Source organism: Mytilus trossulus, chromosome 7 (assembly GCF_036588685.1).
Source record: "Mytilus trossulus isolate FHL-02 chromosome 7, PNRI_Mtr1.1.1.hap1, whole genome shotgun sequence".
NCBI lineage: Eukaryota > Metazoa > Mollusca > Bivalvia > Mytilida > Mytilidae > Mytilus > Mytilus trossulus.
This window is the reverse complement of record NC_086379.1, coordinates 9,188,639-9,204,936: the sequence shown is the minus strand read 5'-3', so window position 1 is coordinate 9,204,936 and position 16,298 is coordinate 9,188,639. Positions and strand designations below refer to the sequence as shown.

Genomic DNA, 16,298 nt, shown 5'->3' with positions numbered 1-16,298 from the left:
TCTGTTGTTTTTTGTTGCAAAAAACTTGACATAGGGATAGTGTGGCTGCGGTGTTAGCTAACTTCTTAAAAGCTATATATATTTTAGAAGGTGGAAGACCTGGATGCTTCATATTTTGTATATAGATGCCTCATGTTAAGCAGTTTCCGTCAGTCACATGTCCATTGTTTTTGACCTCATTTTCATGGTTCAGTGACCACTTGAGAAAAAAAAATCAGATTGTTTGTAATGTTGAATTCTCTCTTACTTTAAGTAAAAGGATAACTATATTTGGTATGTGTGTACCTTGCAAGGTATGGAAGCATTGTTAGCTGTACATGTCTGCCTGGTATGGTCCATCTGACCTTGATCTCATTTTCATGGTTCATTAATCAATGTTTAGTTTTCTTGATTAATGTTCAGTTTATTATACAGTTATAATAAAGCTTTATATTTAGGACTATCAACATAATATCAATGATAAGAAAACAAGGCGAGACATTTCAGTGTGTGCACTCTTATGTCTTTTATTCTGATTTATAACCGTTATAAATACCGGTAGGGGAAATATGAAAAGTGTAAAATTGTTCAGAATGTTCATGAGGATGAAATCTTCCAATTATCCATTCACATCAAAACTGTCAGAAGATTATTAAGGTCTTTCCCCCACTTGCATGACTTGAGGAAAGACCTCATTGTTTTTCTAATGTTTTTTTTTTCTTTTTTTTTTTCTTCCAGCATTTTTTGGCAAGCCCTCCTACCGCTTATATTGCAGTTATCAATACCAAATTTGAACCATCGATAGACCTCATCATAAAGTTTTACCAGATGAACTTGTGTAGGATTTCATCATCCCCTTGAGAACTTATCTCCCTTTTATTGATTTTTTTCAAGATTGCCCCCCCCCCCCCTCGTTGTTTTTAAAGATATCATGACTTTATTTGGACAATAGGTATATCTAATCATGATGTATTACCATATGAGGCTGCATAGGATTTCATCATCCGCTATGAGAGTTATATTTCCTTGGAGCAATTTCTTTCCTTTGCATTTTTCTCAAAAACTATTAGAGATAGAATCGATTTGAAAACGGCACATGTACAAGAACAGATGGCAATGTTTATATACATAAACAATTAATTTGTTTCCAGTAGTGTCCATGCATTTTCTCATGAACTATTCAACCAAAGCTTTTCAAATTTTAATATGTTGTTACTGATGACAAAATAGAGGTCAAGTTCAATAATGATGATTTTGACTTTTACCGTTCAGGAGTTATGGTTCTTGAAAGATCGTAAAATGGCATTTCCATTCACGTTGTTGCATTTACTCACGAACCATTCAATCTAAGCTTTTCAAATTTTAATATGTTGATACTGATGACAAAATAGAGGTCAAATTTGATATTGACGATTTTCACTTTCACCAATCATTAGTAATGGTTCTTGTGATATTGCCAGGACACAAATAAATGCTAACAAATCCAGTGTGCTGTCATTGTGACAGCCTCTTGTTTTCAATTTTTATACGACCGCAAAAAATGAAAAATTTTCGGTCGTATATTGGTATCATGTTGGGTCATCGTAGTCGTCGATGTCGTCGTCCGAATACTTTTACTTTACGCACTCTAACTTTAGTAAAAGTGAAATCTTTGAAATTTTAACACAAGGTTTATGACTACAAAAGGACGGTTGGGATTGATTTTGGGAGTTTTGGTCCCAACATTTTAGGAATAAGGTGCCAAAAAAGGCCCAAATAAGCATTTTCTTGGTTTTCGCACTATAACTATATTTAAAGTAAATAGAAATCTATGAAATTTTGACACAAGGTTTATGACCACAAAAAAAAAGGTTGAGTTTGCAGGGTTTGACATTAGAGGCTAAGTAGTCCAATGGACTACAAAGAAAATGTTTGGGGTAGTACTGGTGGTCCACCTGTATCACTGGTGAGAGCTGCGAAGCAGCCTGAATTAGCTAGGGGGTTTGGGGGCATGCCCCCCCCCCCCATGATTTTTTTTCAAAATAAGATACAATTTCCTGTCATCTGAGCACCTCAAAGGCACACAAATGTTCAATTGAGTTTTGAAAATGTTTTGGATTTTTATACGGCCGCAAAATTTGAAAAAAATTTCGTCGTATATTGCTATCACGTTGGCGTCGTCGTTTGCGTCGTTGTCGTCGTCGTCGTCCGAATACTTTTAGTTTTCGCACTCTAACTTTAGTAAAAGTGAAAAGAAATCTATGAAATTTTAACACAAGGTTTATGACCACAAAAGGAAGGTTGGTATTGATTTTGGGAGTTTAGGTGCCAACAGTTTAGGAATTAGGGGCCAAAAAGGGACCCAAATAAGCATTTTTCTTGGTTTTCGCACCATAACGTTAGTAAAAGTAAATAGAAATATATGAAATTTAAACACAAGGTTTATGATCATAAAAGGAAGGTTGATATTGATTTTGGGAGTTTTGGTCCCAACAGTTTAGGAATAAGGGGCCCAAAGGGTCCAAAATTAAACTTTGTTTGATTTCATCAAAATTGAATAATTGGAGTTCTTTGATATTCCGAATCTAACTGTGTATGTAGATTCTTAAATTTTGGTCCCTTTTTCATATTGGTCTACATTAAGGTCCAAAGGGTCCAAAATTAAACTTAGTTTGATTTTGACAAAAATGAATTGGTTGGGTTCTTTGATATGCTGAATCTGAAAATGTACTTAGATTCTTGATTATTGGCCCAGTTTTCAAGTTGGTCCAAATTGGGGTCCAAAATTAAATTTTGTTTCAATTCATCAAAAATTGAATAAATGGGGTTCTTTGATATGCCAAATCTAACTGTGTATGTAGATTCTTGATTTTTGGTCCTGTTTTCAAATTGGTCTACATTAAAGTCCAAAGGGTCCAAAATAAAACTTAGTTTGATTTTAACAAAAATTGAAATCTTGGGGTTCTTTGATATGCTGAATCCAAACATGTACTTAGATTTTTGGTTATGGGCCCAGTTTTCAAGTTGGTCCAAATCAGGATCTAAAATTATTATATTAAGTATTGTGCAATAGCAAGTCTTTTCAATTGCAAAGTATTGCACAATGGCAAGAAATATCAAATCACAATATTGTGAAATAGCAATAATTTTTTTAATTAGAGTTATCTTTCTTTGTCCAGAATAGTAAGCAAGAAATATCTAATTGCACAATATTGTGCAAAAGCAAGATTTTTTTTTTAATTGGAGTTATCTTTCTTTGTCCAGAATCAACTTAAATCTTTGTTATATACAATATACAATGTATGTTCACTTTTTACTACCAACTGATAAATTAAAATAATCTTTTCCATTCAGTGATAACAAGCAGTTTTTTTACATCTTAATATTTTATGATGTATTTAAATGAGAAGTTATTGTTGCAAACTACATTAGAAATTTTAATTGAGATTAGTTTTGGAATAAGGGAAAGGGGGATGTGATTAAAAAAATTGGGTTCAATTTTTCTTATTTGAAATTTCATAAATAAAAAGAAAATTTCTTCAAACATTTTTTTGAGAGGATTAATATTCAACAGCATAGTGAATTGCTCTAAGAGAAAACAAAAAAATTAAGTTCATTAGAACACATTCATTCTGTGTCAGAAACCTATGCTGTGTCAACTATTTAATCACAATCCAAATTTAGAGCTGAATCCAGCTTGAATGTTGTGTCCATACTTGCCCCAACCGTTCAGGGTTCAATCTCTGCGGTCGTATAAAGCTAAGCCCTGCGGAGCATCTGGTTTTCTGATGAATTAAAGTTAACATTCAGTAAATCAATTTTATTCCAGCCAGAAAATTTTGAAAAATGAGATGCAAAATCCTGCATTCTAATCTGAGACAATTTCTAAGGCCTTGTTAGGAGGAGTTATTTGACCTTTTATTCCAGAATTATTTAGAAAAAAAAAGGATAAAAATCAGTCAATGTTTTAAGTTTTCATTAATTCTTCAAACAGTTTATAAGATTTTGATACAATGTCTTTGTTTGTGAAGTAGAGGTCAACTTCATCATCACTGTTGAAAGCACTACAGTGGATATGTTGCTGAAACAAAATGCCTTTAATATTATTTTAAATGGCATGCATATGTTGGGTTGTTTTTTTTAACAGGCAAGCCTTCAAAAAGATATTGATGCCTTTTTTTTAAGTACCTCTATCTGTTTCTTTTTTGGAGGGAAAGAGCTGAATCCAGCTTGAATGTTGTGCCCATACTTGCCCCATCCGTTCAGGGTTCAACCTCTGCGGTCGTAAAAAGCTGTGCCCTGCGGAGCATCTGGTTTATAATATAAACAGTAAGTTATTGTCACAACCAAATTTAACTATTAAGATCTGCAACAAGGAAATCTAACCTTGCTCAAAACTAATGTAGACTTAAAATAAGACAATTTTTTGAATTTTTATTTCAGAGATTTATATGGTGCAATAGGATATCCCCTAAAATTAGCTAGGACAGTGATAGTAGGCAAAAAGGCAGATCTTGTGAAAAAGCTTTTGTACATCCTAACATACTTCATAAGGTGCAGTGATGTCCAAGAAAACACAGATCTTTCATCCATGATGAAGTGTATGGAAGATATGAATTTAGATGATAGTGAAAAACAAGACATCACCCCAATTAAAGAAGACTGCAATTCAAATTGTTCTTTTCCTTTTGGTAATGAAGATGCTTGTAGCGTTTGTTCCAATGATATTACAAATAGAACCCAAGAATCAGGAAATAAAGATGAGCTAAGACACTCTGTTAGTTTAGATCATAAAAATACAAAAAATAAATCAATGGAGTCAGTAGAATCTGATATACCATTTCCTATAACAGTAACTGGAAATAGTGTTTTTTATGTGGAAAATGATCATCTTTTACATGAAAATAGTTCGTCTCATAATGAAACTGGAAATAAAGTAGATTCTTGTCAGTTAGATAAAAATAAAAAGATAAAAGATAGGTCATCAAATTGCTCAAATGAAATGAAAGTGGGCTCTAGTCAATTTTATCATGCCGAAAATAAGAGAATATCAAGCATGCTGGACAGTTTGGACTCTGTTGGTCATCAAACAGAAGATGAGGGTTATGATTCTATTTTAAGCAGTGGAAATTTTGAAGAAACTTTATGTTATAAGCCTTGTAGGCTATCTGGTTCTGAGATTAAAGAAAACGTTCCTGTTGAAAATGTTCAGTTAGTGTCTAGAGCTGTAGTAGATACACGGAAGCATTCTTTTCTGACTTTGCCTTGTAAAGATTGGTGTGATAGTAATAGTGAAAATATTAACTCTACAAAAAGTGAAGAAGAAATCAAGGTTACAAGAAAGAAATCATTACTGTCAGAAACATTGTCTAACGAAAATAATAAAGCTACTTCACAAATTTCGGAAAAAAATACTAATAAACCAAAATTAACCACAGCACAAATCAGAAATAATTTTCTGAAGGGTGGCAGTAACAGCCTATTCAATGAATATTTTGATGATGATAATATCCATACAAAGACGATAGATGAGGTTGATGTCAAAGACCGAGTGGTACAGCATCCATTGGCTTGTGGGCACTCTAAGTCATCTGGAAATATTGCTGACACCAACAAAAAGGAAGATTTGTATGGAAGTCAGTCTGAGTTGGAATTCATTCATGCCACTAGGTTGAATTCAATTGGAAATGGAGTCCGTCCACGAATTTCATCATTTACAAGGCAGATTAGTTCAGATAAAAGTCACAAAGCAAACAGACCTAGCTCATTGGCACCTGGTAGATGCAGGTATGTTATATGTGCCATTTCTAACCTACTACTTTGATTACTATTCTCTTGGACATAACAATGTTTTGCTGATAAGTTGAAATTGAGATAAATTAAAAACCAAGGCAGAAATAGCGGCTGCAATATACTCAAAATTAACTGTATTTTATTTAGTCACTTATTATTGTCAAGAATTTTGAAACTTAGGTGTACAAGAATATATCTAATTTCATTTTTTGGAAGAGAATTTGTTTTTAAAGTAAAATCAATTTGAACTTTACATACTTATGATTATTGGTTTTTAATTGATGTTGCTTTTTTATGTGTTAAAAGGTCAGTTACTCCTACAGAGCTTGGAAGGAGGCGCCATCTATCATCAACAGGTAGTTTTGATATTGATTGGTCTGACCCTATTCAGCATTTGAAAGAAATAGATATTCCAAGGTAATAACTCTCATTAATTAATATTCATCATGTGACATTGTAATATTGAAATAAGGAGATGTGGTATGGTTGCAAATGAGACAACTTTCCACCAAAGTTCAACTGAAGTTGATGTAAGCAGTTATAGGTAACAGAATAACCTTCAGCTATGAGGAAAAAACCCGTATTGTATAGGGGGCTATAAAAGGCCCTGACATGAAAAATAGGAAACAATTTAATTGAGAAAATTATAAGTTTATAACCAAACAATTTAGAAAAAAACAAATATGACAGACATGAACCAACATCAACAACTGAACTACAGGCTCCTGACTAAGAACAGACACAAAAAGAATGTGACTGAGTTAAACATGTTTGAAGTTGCCATAGCTTTCCTAAATCTGGGACAGGCATAATTAACAAATTGGGATATATAACAGGCAAACCAAAAACAATAACTGTTCTTTTTACATGACAATTTTATAACACATGTAACATATAAGATATAACCGATTTATTGCCACTAGCTGTATGTTCAAAATCAACAATTAATCTAGATCTGTATGTTACTTTACTTTCTTTTTTTTTACGAAATAAATTGGTAAAAACTGCATGAACAAATTTGCAAGTTATACTCTGTTTTATACACTAGGGAATATATACTCTGTTTGCACTAGGAACTATATTCGAAGACAACGAAAACCCAAGGACGATAACTGTGTCCTTGGACCTAATAGAATATAAGGCTTGACCAAAGCTTAGGAAATTTTAAGAAAGTTGGCCATAGGAGATATATTAAAGAAACTAGAGCTATTTTAATATTGTAATTTGGATGTTGAATTTTGATGTTTAAATCAAATAATTTGAATTATCTAGATTTGGCCCTAAAAAAATTAAATACTGCAAAAATTTGCTATTGAAATGCCCTTAGGGACGACATCATAAGATCGATGTAGGATAAAAAACTTAAATCAAATAGTTTGGGGGTGGGGGGGGTTAAAATTCTGCAAGTTTTGTATATCTAAAATCGATTTTAATATATATCCCTATTGGTAAATCAATTTTTCCCAAATTAAGTTAAGAGGGGGGGTGTGGGGGTCAGTGAAAAAACTATGTGAATTAAGTTTTTTATCCTACATTGAACTTTTGATGTCGTCCCTTAAATATGATATATTAAGTATTAAAATCAACCAAACACTCATTTGATTTATCAGATTAATTACAATTATTCAAAAGTTAAATTTATATGAGCCTGTGCCTGAAAATAGAGATTTTCAAATTAAAGGGGACCTTATAAAAAAAAAATCAACCAATTTTGAAGTTTTGGTGTTTTTTAAACCATAGATAATTTATATATATATATATATTTAATGTACTTAAAATGAAAAGAAAAGTTACAAAAAGCAAACCACATGAATGCTCTTTTATTTGATGCTCGATTTCATTCAATCTACTAAGGTCGCTCTCCTGAAATGCAACTCCATTGTATCTATGATGAGTTTGTTTACGACCACTGCTTCGATGCCACTGCTAATGGAGGTTTCCCTCAAAATGTTATCACCAATGCAGTAGTCAACACTTCGTTGTTGACATGAAATTTTATTGAAATTATCATATCATCCTCTATCTAAAATAGATTGGAAACAGTGTCTTCAGGTCCCAACTTTAGTGTTTACAGGAAAAATCTGAAAAAAAATTGTGATGCTAAATTAAATAGTCCACTTAGTATCAAGCTTGAATATTGTGACCAAATTTGCCCCAACTGTTCAGGGTTTGACCACTGCTGTGGTATAAAGCTGCGCCCTGCGGAGCACCTGGTTAAATTAATGTTTAAATATTTTTGAAACTCATTCGTTTATTAAATCGAACTGAATAGTATTGTTATACACATTTTATATTTCCAGCATATGTGATGAGATGTCAGGCAGAAGTATTAACTTATTTGACAGGAATTTTGGCAGGTCACTTTTAGCCGGTTATTCTAATCATTACCTGTCTGACTTTGTATTACATGGTACATCTGAATCTGGTTTTAATGGTAAAATGATGAAGGATTTACAGCTATCTGTTCAGGTCAGTTGGAAAAAAATACGTTTGGTTTTTTCGTATTTTTGGATATGATATCCGATATTTTTAAACAAAATTGTACTAATTCAAGAAACACAACTCTATTTTGAAACATAAGAAAAGTAGGATAAAAAGTTATAAATGTCTTTATAAAAATTATTTATTATCAGTCAGAATATGTGATTTCAATGAAATAAATATGGTTCATGACATTTTTTTCCACTTTTTAGCATTCTGTGTTAGATGAAACAATATCTGAAGCTGTTGGTATAGTTGCTGATACAGATAAATGGTAAGTGCCATTGAAAAACAAATAGCAATTACTTTCTTTATGGTGTAATAGCAGGCTGATAGCCAGTTAGATTAAACTCTTTATTAGAGAAGGGAGAAGATATGTGTAATAGCAGGATGATAGCCAGTTAAATTAAACTCTTTATTAGAGAAGGGAGAAGATATGTGTAATAGCAGGCTGATAGCCAGTTAAATTAAACTCTTTATTAGAGAAGGGAGAAGATATGTGTAATAGCAGGATGATAGCCAGTTAGATTAAACTCTTTATTAGAGAAGGGAGAAGATTTATATTTGAATTGTTTACATCTGTTTGCTATGGCCTTTAAAAGTTTACAATGGGTCTATAATTTGTATTTGTGGTAACTAATTTAATACTTGTTAATACTCAAATTATAGTAAGGAGCTTGGGGATATTTGTAAGCTTGAGGACAATATTCATAAAACAGTTGATTGTGGTAGGTGCAAATACCTTTGGGTCTTTTTTGTGTACAAGCATATATTCCTAAAAAAAATCCACAAAAGATAAGATATTGATATTTTCAAAGCAAAAACGTAGCAATTGTTCCCCTGACAAAACAATTTTTGGAAAAAATCCTACAAATAGTCAATAGCAAAAGTTAACAACATTTGACAATCAGGTATGTCTGAGTTGAAAAAACAAAGAGCAAAACTATTTGATACATCATCTTGCTTCAGATTCCATATTTAGTCCCCTACGGATGAAGTCAAAGGGGAATATGGGTTTGCACTCTGTCCCTCTGTCTGTCTGTGTATCCATTTGTCAGTCCAGCAAATCAGTTTTCTAGACTTTTTTTCTTCATGCTTGAATATATTGATTTGATATATAGGGAATTGTTTTATCCTGACAAATTACAGGTCCAGTTTGATTCTCACGATTTCAGCTTTTCTCCTTGTTCAGTTAAAGCCATTTCCCTAGAATTTGATTTTTGATGAAATTCTTATAATTTACTAGATTTCTGTTCAAAGAGAAATAGCTCTTTTTTTTACACGACCGCAAAAAAAATTGTGGTAGTATATTGGAATAACATTGTCGTCCTCGTCCAAAGACAGTTGGTTTCCGGACAGAAACTTGAGTTTAAGTAAATAGAAATCTATGAAATTTATACACACGGTTAATAACCACAAAAGGAAGGCTGGGATTGATTTCAGGGGTTATGGTCCTAACGGCTTTGGAATAAGGGGTAAAAAAGAGGCCCAAAAAAGGCATTTTTCTAGTTTCCAGACAATAACTTGTGTTAAGTGTATTGATCTCTCTAAAATTATACCACAAGTTTCCATTCCACAAAGGGTGGTTAGGATTGGCTTTGGGGGGTTATGGCTCACACTGTAAAGGAATTAGGGGAAAACTAGGGTTAATAGAAAATTAAAAAATAGTACAAATTATATGTGTGAATTACCTCCCTTACACTGCTTTTAAATTATGTTTAAGAAATGTATTGTCTTCAGGTTATTAGCTGTCAATTTATTTTTAGAAGTTACTATTTTAAAAAATGTTGACTAAGGAATATTAATTTTAGCCATGATTATGTATGTCATTTTCTATTTTAAGACTTTCTTTTTAACAGGACTGTAGAAATAAATAGTAGTTTATTCCCAGAGAAATCACCTCAGCCAGTTGTAGCATCACAACTAGTCTGTAACTTAATAGAAGCCGTCCTACAATTATGGAAACTTAAAATGAGTCCAGAATTTGTAAGTTAAATAAAGATTAATTTTTTTTGAAAATTAATTAAGATATGAGGTTTAAAATGGTTTTGATTAAAAGTAAGAAGAATTTATATGGATAAATTTAATCTTTAAAAGGAAAGTGTATCAAGCAGTCTTAAAAATATCCTTGGCCAAAAGCATATTTTATGTTGATGTAAGTGTTGATAAATATACCTTCATTTCACTTTTACATAAAATATCATGAACAATTAAAATCTGTTGTTATTATGGCCCCAAACATTAGCTATAGATATTGACCAAAGATTTTGTGTTTAATAAATAAGTACTTTCATTTGCAGTGTCTGATGCATTTAGAAGATAGACTGCAGGAAATTTACTTTAAAAGTAAAATGTTAGCAGAATATCTAAAGGATATAACTACAGATGGTTCTAAAAAATGCAGTGTTCATGATTTAACACATGTGTTGGGGTAAGATTCTGTTCTGTTTTTAGCTCAACTGGCCCGTCGTTAATTTTTACAAAAATCTCCTCCTCTTAAACTACTAAGCCAAATTTAACCAAACTTGGCCACAATCATCACTAGGGTATCTAGTTTAAAAGATGTGTTGAATGACCCTGCCTGTCAACCAGCTTATATCTCTGAAGCAAAAGCATTTAGAACAAATTTGGCATGGAAATAAAATGTTCATCAGGTTAAGATCTATCTGCCCTGAAATTTTCACATGAATCAAACAACCCATTGTTTGGGTGCTGTTCCTGAATTGGTAATTTTAAGGAAATTTTGAAGATTTATACAACCACAAAAAAATTTGCGGTCATATATTGTTATCAAATTGTCGTCGTCGCTGTCGTTGTCCATAGACATTTGGTTTTAGCACAATAAGTTTAGTATAAGTAAATAGAAGTCTATGAAATTTAAACATAAGGTCAATGACAACAAAAGGAAGGTTGGGATTGATTTTAGGGGTTATGGTCCAAACAGTTTAGAAATTAGGGGCCAAACAAGGGGCCCAAATAAGCATTTTTATACGCCTGTTAACGGACGTATTATTGTATGCAGTTGTCTGCTGTCCATTGTCAGCATGTTCTTCAGTAACAAGGGTTCGGAAACGGTCATATTTGCCAGTCATGTCCTAAACTGAAACTATAATGTCCTAAACTTTTAATTGGGATTTAGGTCAAATTTTATTTTTCAACCGTAATAATTTCGGTCATTTCGTTGAAATCGACTTTCAAAATTGCCATTTTGAACATATTTTTGTTTTGTTATCGACTTCCTGTAATTAAACTGCCACTTCAATTAAGTGTAAAAATCCTGATAACTATATTAATGCCTCGGGGAGCTATTGGTTAATGATTGCTAATCTCTTTACCTGTGTTTTTAATTCACACCTGGCAAATAATCACAAGCTATTATTATATTATAAAGAAATAAAAATTCCATACCAACTGGCTTCGTTATTTAATTACTCAACAGGTCAGACAATTGTCAATTATGATTTTAAATTAAATTAAAACTTAGTTTAATTTACGTAGAAAAATTTTTTTTTTTAATTCTAACACACGTGCTTTGTTTACTATGTAATACGCATGCTTGAAAATTCTCTTCCACAGATTTAGACAATTGTAAATTTAAAATAAATTCATCCTAAATAAAGCTAGTGCAACTATTTTAATTAATATTCTTACACTTTTAAAGGTAAAATATTAAAAAGCCGATGATTTCCTGTGATTTGGATACACAAAACTAATCCCGGAAATGAGTCAGGAATTGTTCATTTTAGTATTGTCGCAGTACATCCATTTTGAATTTTGACTTCAGAATCAAAGGAAACGTAAACGATAACTGAGAATATTATTGTTTTGAGTCATTAAAATCATTTTATTTTTAAACTGTTAGAACAAATCATGAAGTAAATGCGATGCAATAGTGAAACAAGTTTGTTGATGCTTCGAACATGACAATCGAGTATGAGCATGAGCATACTCATAATGAGTCTCATGCAGTAATGTGATGCTTCGAACATGACAATCGAGTATGAGCATGAGCATACTCATAATGAGTCTCATGCAGTAATGTGATTTTGACAATCATTTTTTGAAAAGGGGCATCAACTTTTAAGTTGTATGAAAATGACCGAAATTAGGTGAAAAAATTTCCGGATCCATGGACAGTAACTCAAAAACGCTTTAACCAATTTGCATGAAACTTTGGTGAATTGTATATATCTACAACATTGTACAAGCTCCCTTTTGATTTTTATAAATTTTAGATTGTAGAGTTCTGGGGTTTTATTCATTAAAAAAAGGTGGATATTCCAGTTTTTAGTACCATGTTTTCAGCAGTTTTCATGAAACTTTGATGAATTGTTCATATCTATAAAATAAGCTCCCTTTTGTTTTACATGAATTTCTGATATTGAGAAGTTATTGAATTTTATGCTTTGAAAAAGTGGCGGGCATATAGCGCAGCTGTTTATTTGTTGTTGTCATGACATTTTAAATATATTTATCCCTGGCTTAAGATATTTCTGGGATTTTGATTGATTAACACACGTCGTTACAAAACCCATAGCCCCTGAGTGTTGCTAACCCATATCCCCGGACGTTGCTACCCATTACATCGGGGAAATTCACGCGCGTTTTCCTTAGTTCCATGGTTGTTCCTTATGAAATATGGAATCCTGTATATTATCTATGATGTCTGTATAATAAGATACTTAATATACTAACGATTTTTTCTTATTATGTCGATTATTTGCACTCATTTTAGTAAATACATCACTTTTCTGCCACATTGTCAATGAATGGGACTACTGACCTAGCTATGCAAATGACCCACGTTGACGTCACACCGTCTATGATGTAACTCTCACAACTTTGAGCGCCAAATCCGACAAATTTCACTTTCTCTGTCTTTAGATTAAAAACGTCTTATATTTAAAATTGAGAATGGAAATGGGGAATGTGTCAAAGAGACAACAACCCGACCATAGAACTGACAACAGCAGAAGGTCACCAACAGGTCTCCAATGCAGCGAGAAATTCCCGCACACGGAGGTGTCCTTCATCTGGTCCCTAAACAAATATATATACTAGTTCAGGGATAATGTACGCCATACTAAACTGCAAATTGTACACAAGAAACTAAAATTGAAAACAATACAAGACTAACAAAGGTCAGAGGCTCCTGACGGGTTCTATCAAAGGTTAAACCCTACACCCTGTCAAAAATATGTCAAAATCCCAAATTTCATAAAAGATATTTAAAAAATGAAAACAACGTTACTTTCATGTTAAACTTTGGGGTCGAATTTCTCAAAAAATCGCCAGATTTAGACTAAGACTGGGGATAAATTTGTTATCTACGTTCATATCCGTAGACATGGATATAAAGGTAGATAACTTATATTAACCTAAACTTAGTATAATTCTTTGATTTTGATTGGTTAATGCACGTCGTTACAAAACCCATAGCCCCAAGTTGTTGCAAACCCATATACCTGGATTTTGCTACCCTGGGGAACTTCATGCATGTTTATCTTAGCTCCATGATTGTTCCTTGTGAAATGTCTAATTCTGTAGATAATCCATGATGTCTGTAATTAAACATTTAAACAACTAAGGATTTCATCTTATCATGTCAATGATTTGCACTCATTTTAGAAAAATGTGTCACTTTGCTGGTAAATTGTCAAAGAATAGGACTACTGACCTAGGCAATAGACCCCTGTTGACGTCACACCGTCTATGATGTAACTCTCACAACAATGAGTGTCAAATTCTACCCTTTCCAATTTCTCTGTCTCTGGACTAAAATATCTTATATTTAACTACCTGTAGGGTTCTACCAGAGGTTGTACCCCACACCCTGTTAAAAATATGTCAAATTTAAAAAATTCATTTAATGATTGAATAAAAAAAAAAATAGCATTGCTTTCACGTTACACTTTGTGTCAAAATTTCTCTTTAATTGGCCAGATTTGGACTAAGAATGAGGATAGTATCTACGTATATTTTCACACTCTGTAGTATTTAAATACACCCTGAGGCGCATTTATGTTGTGTCTTTACTTGCCCAAACTGTTTATGATTGACCTCGAGCATTTTATTCAAAAATTATTCATATCGAGTTTCCAAAATAGTTTATTTTTTGTATAATATAAGTAATGTATCTATTTCAGGTTTGAAAGAGGAGACCTTCCTTTACTGATGGCAATAGCAGGAACACATTCTCTTCTCCCAGTATGCCTATAGTATCAGCTTATTTGAATCTTTAATGAATAATGAAATCTATGAACGATTGCAACATTACATTTACTGTTTGAAATGTCAACTGAAATTATTTTTTTATATTTGATAATATTTTGAATCTGCATTATTGTAGGTATATCAATATTTAATAAGTTTTGGAATTAAACATGCAGGGTAGGATGAATGGTGTATGATTGTTTTTATCAAATACGGAATAATGTTGAGTTTATTAAATCTTTTGGTTATGTACTGATGCTTCATAGTAAGGGAGCTACCATTTGATTTTTATGGGGGGCTAGGATGAAATTTGAAAAAAATAGGCAGAACAGGAGTTTTGAGTAAAAAAAAATGGCAAGATGAGACACTTGCAAAAAAAAAATAGTCAGGACGACTATTTAGGTAAAAAAAGTCAGGATAAACTAAAAAAAAAAAGGCAGGACCGAACAGAGTGAAAAATAAAAAGGCAGGACAGAGATTACAGATAAAAAAAAGGGCAGGACAAAATTTTTCATCCTAGCCCCCCATAAAAATCAAATGGTAGCTCCCTAAAGGCAACACCAAACTGGTTTTACTGTTTTTTTGTCATTCGCACTTTTGAACTTGTTTTCCTCTCAGTTGTGTAGCATGAAGATAAATTGTATTCTTAAAAATGTATTAGAAAATATCGTCTTCATTTTAAAAGACCTTTGTTTTGCATTATTGAATCCTGTTATAATTAATTTTATTTTTATAAGTCCACAGACATTTTTGGGTTTCCAGACAATAACAATTTAGACAATTGGATATATATAAAATTTTACAAGAAGGTCCATTAGGATAAAAGGAAGGTCAGGATTTATTTTGGGGGTTATGGTACCAACAGTTTAAAAATAAGGGACCAAATACAAGCATTTTTTAGTTACTGCACAATAACTTGTGTGTTAGTGTATGGATCTCTCTGAAATTGTACCACAATGTTCCATATCACAAAGGAAAGGCTGGGATTATGTTTTTGGGGTAATTGTCCCATTTTTAAAGACATTTTTATTCTGTGAAGTGTAATCAGTTGAAATTGCAGAAAAGTTTTGTATGTTATGGTAGTGTACATCTATTTTGGGCCTATTAAATAAAAAGAGAAGGGGTGGGGGGAGATTTATAAAAAAAAATCTTATAGTCAAGATTCTATGATAAAATATGGCAGTTTTGTGTGATGTTGATGGATTTAACATAAACATATATACAAGCACGACTACAAATTGAAAGAATTCATTTATTTTCATAAAAAATAACAGAAAACAATTGTTTTATATTATATTTTCCAAATTACTTAAATGTTTTTATTTTCATTTGCATTATCAGAATGTGATAATATGTTTCCTTAAGCCTTTGTATGTAGTTATAATTGTGTTATGTATTTATATTGCATATCAACTTGTCAAACTGAGGGCTTATATACTGGTATGAATGCTAAATGCAGCATAATTGAATTTATTTAAAGCAGCAAATTTATTAAAAGAGCTAAATATATTAACCTTAGTTATAGTTGTATTTGACTAAAACATTGTAATCATAATGTGGAATACATATAAATCTGGATTGTTAGAACAGAACAAACAGATAATGAAATCAACTTGAGAAGGCAGAGAACTCTATAAACATAAATATAACTAGAAGACACCCGCGAAATCGCGGGCATATACAGCTTGTGAACTGTTGTAGGATGATTTTTTGTAAAAGGTATTATGTATGGAGAATAACATAAAAGGTATCAAAAGCCCTCTCTCTCTTTCCAAAGTCTGATATTTCAATTGTTTCATTTCTGTTAAATTCAATTATATTCGTGATTCTGGCCTACGACCAGAATTATTTTT

The 16,298-nt window shown here is 32.2% G+C and overlaps 1 protein-coding gene across 4 annotated transcripts in view; it reads left to right on the top strand.

Moving 5' to 3' along the window:
* LOC134724598 (folliculin-interacting protein 2-like) overlaps positions 1-15,958 on the top strand; it is a 44,803-nt gene extending 28,845 nt beyond the window's left edge. For all 4 annotated transcript variants that reach the window (XM_063587715.1, XM_063587713.1, XM_063587716.1 and 1 more), the window contains 7 exons: positions 4,402-5,745; positions 6,058-6,168; positions 8,052-8,220; positions 8,445-8,506; positions 10,092-10,218; positions 10,533-10,663; positions 14,379-15,958. In XM_063587715.1, the coding sequence (XP_063443785.1) occupies positions 4,402-5,745; positions 6,058-6,168; positions 8,052-8,220; positions 8,445-8,506; positions 10,092-10,218; positions 10,533-10,663; positions 14,379-14,451 (2,017 nt within the window). In that variant the 3' untranslated portion in view covers positions 14,452-15,958. The remainder of the gene's footprint in view (positions 1-4,401; positions 5,746-6,057; positions 6,169-8,051; positions 8,221-8,444; positions 8,507-10,091; positions 10,219-10,532; positions 10,664-14,378) is intronic.
* Positions 15,959-16,298: the final 340 nt, after the last annotated feature.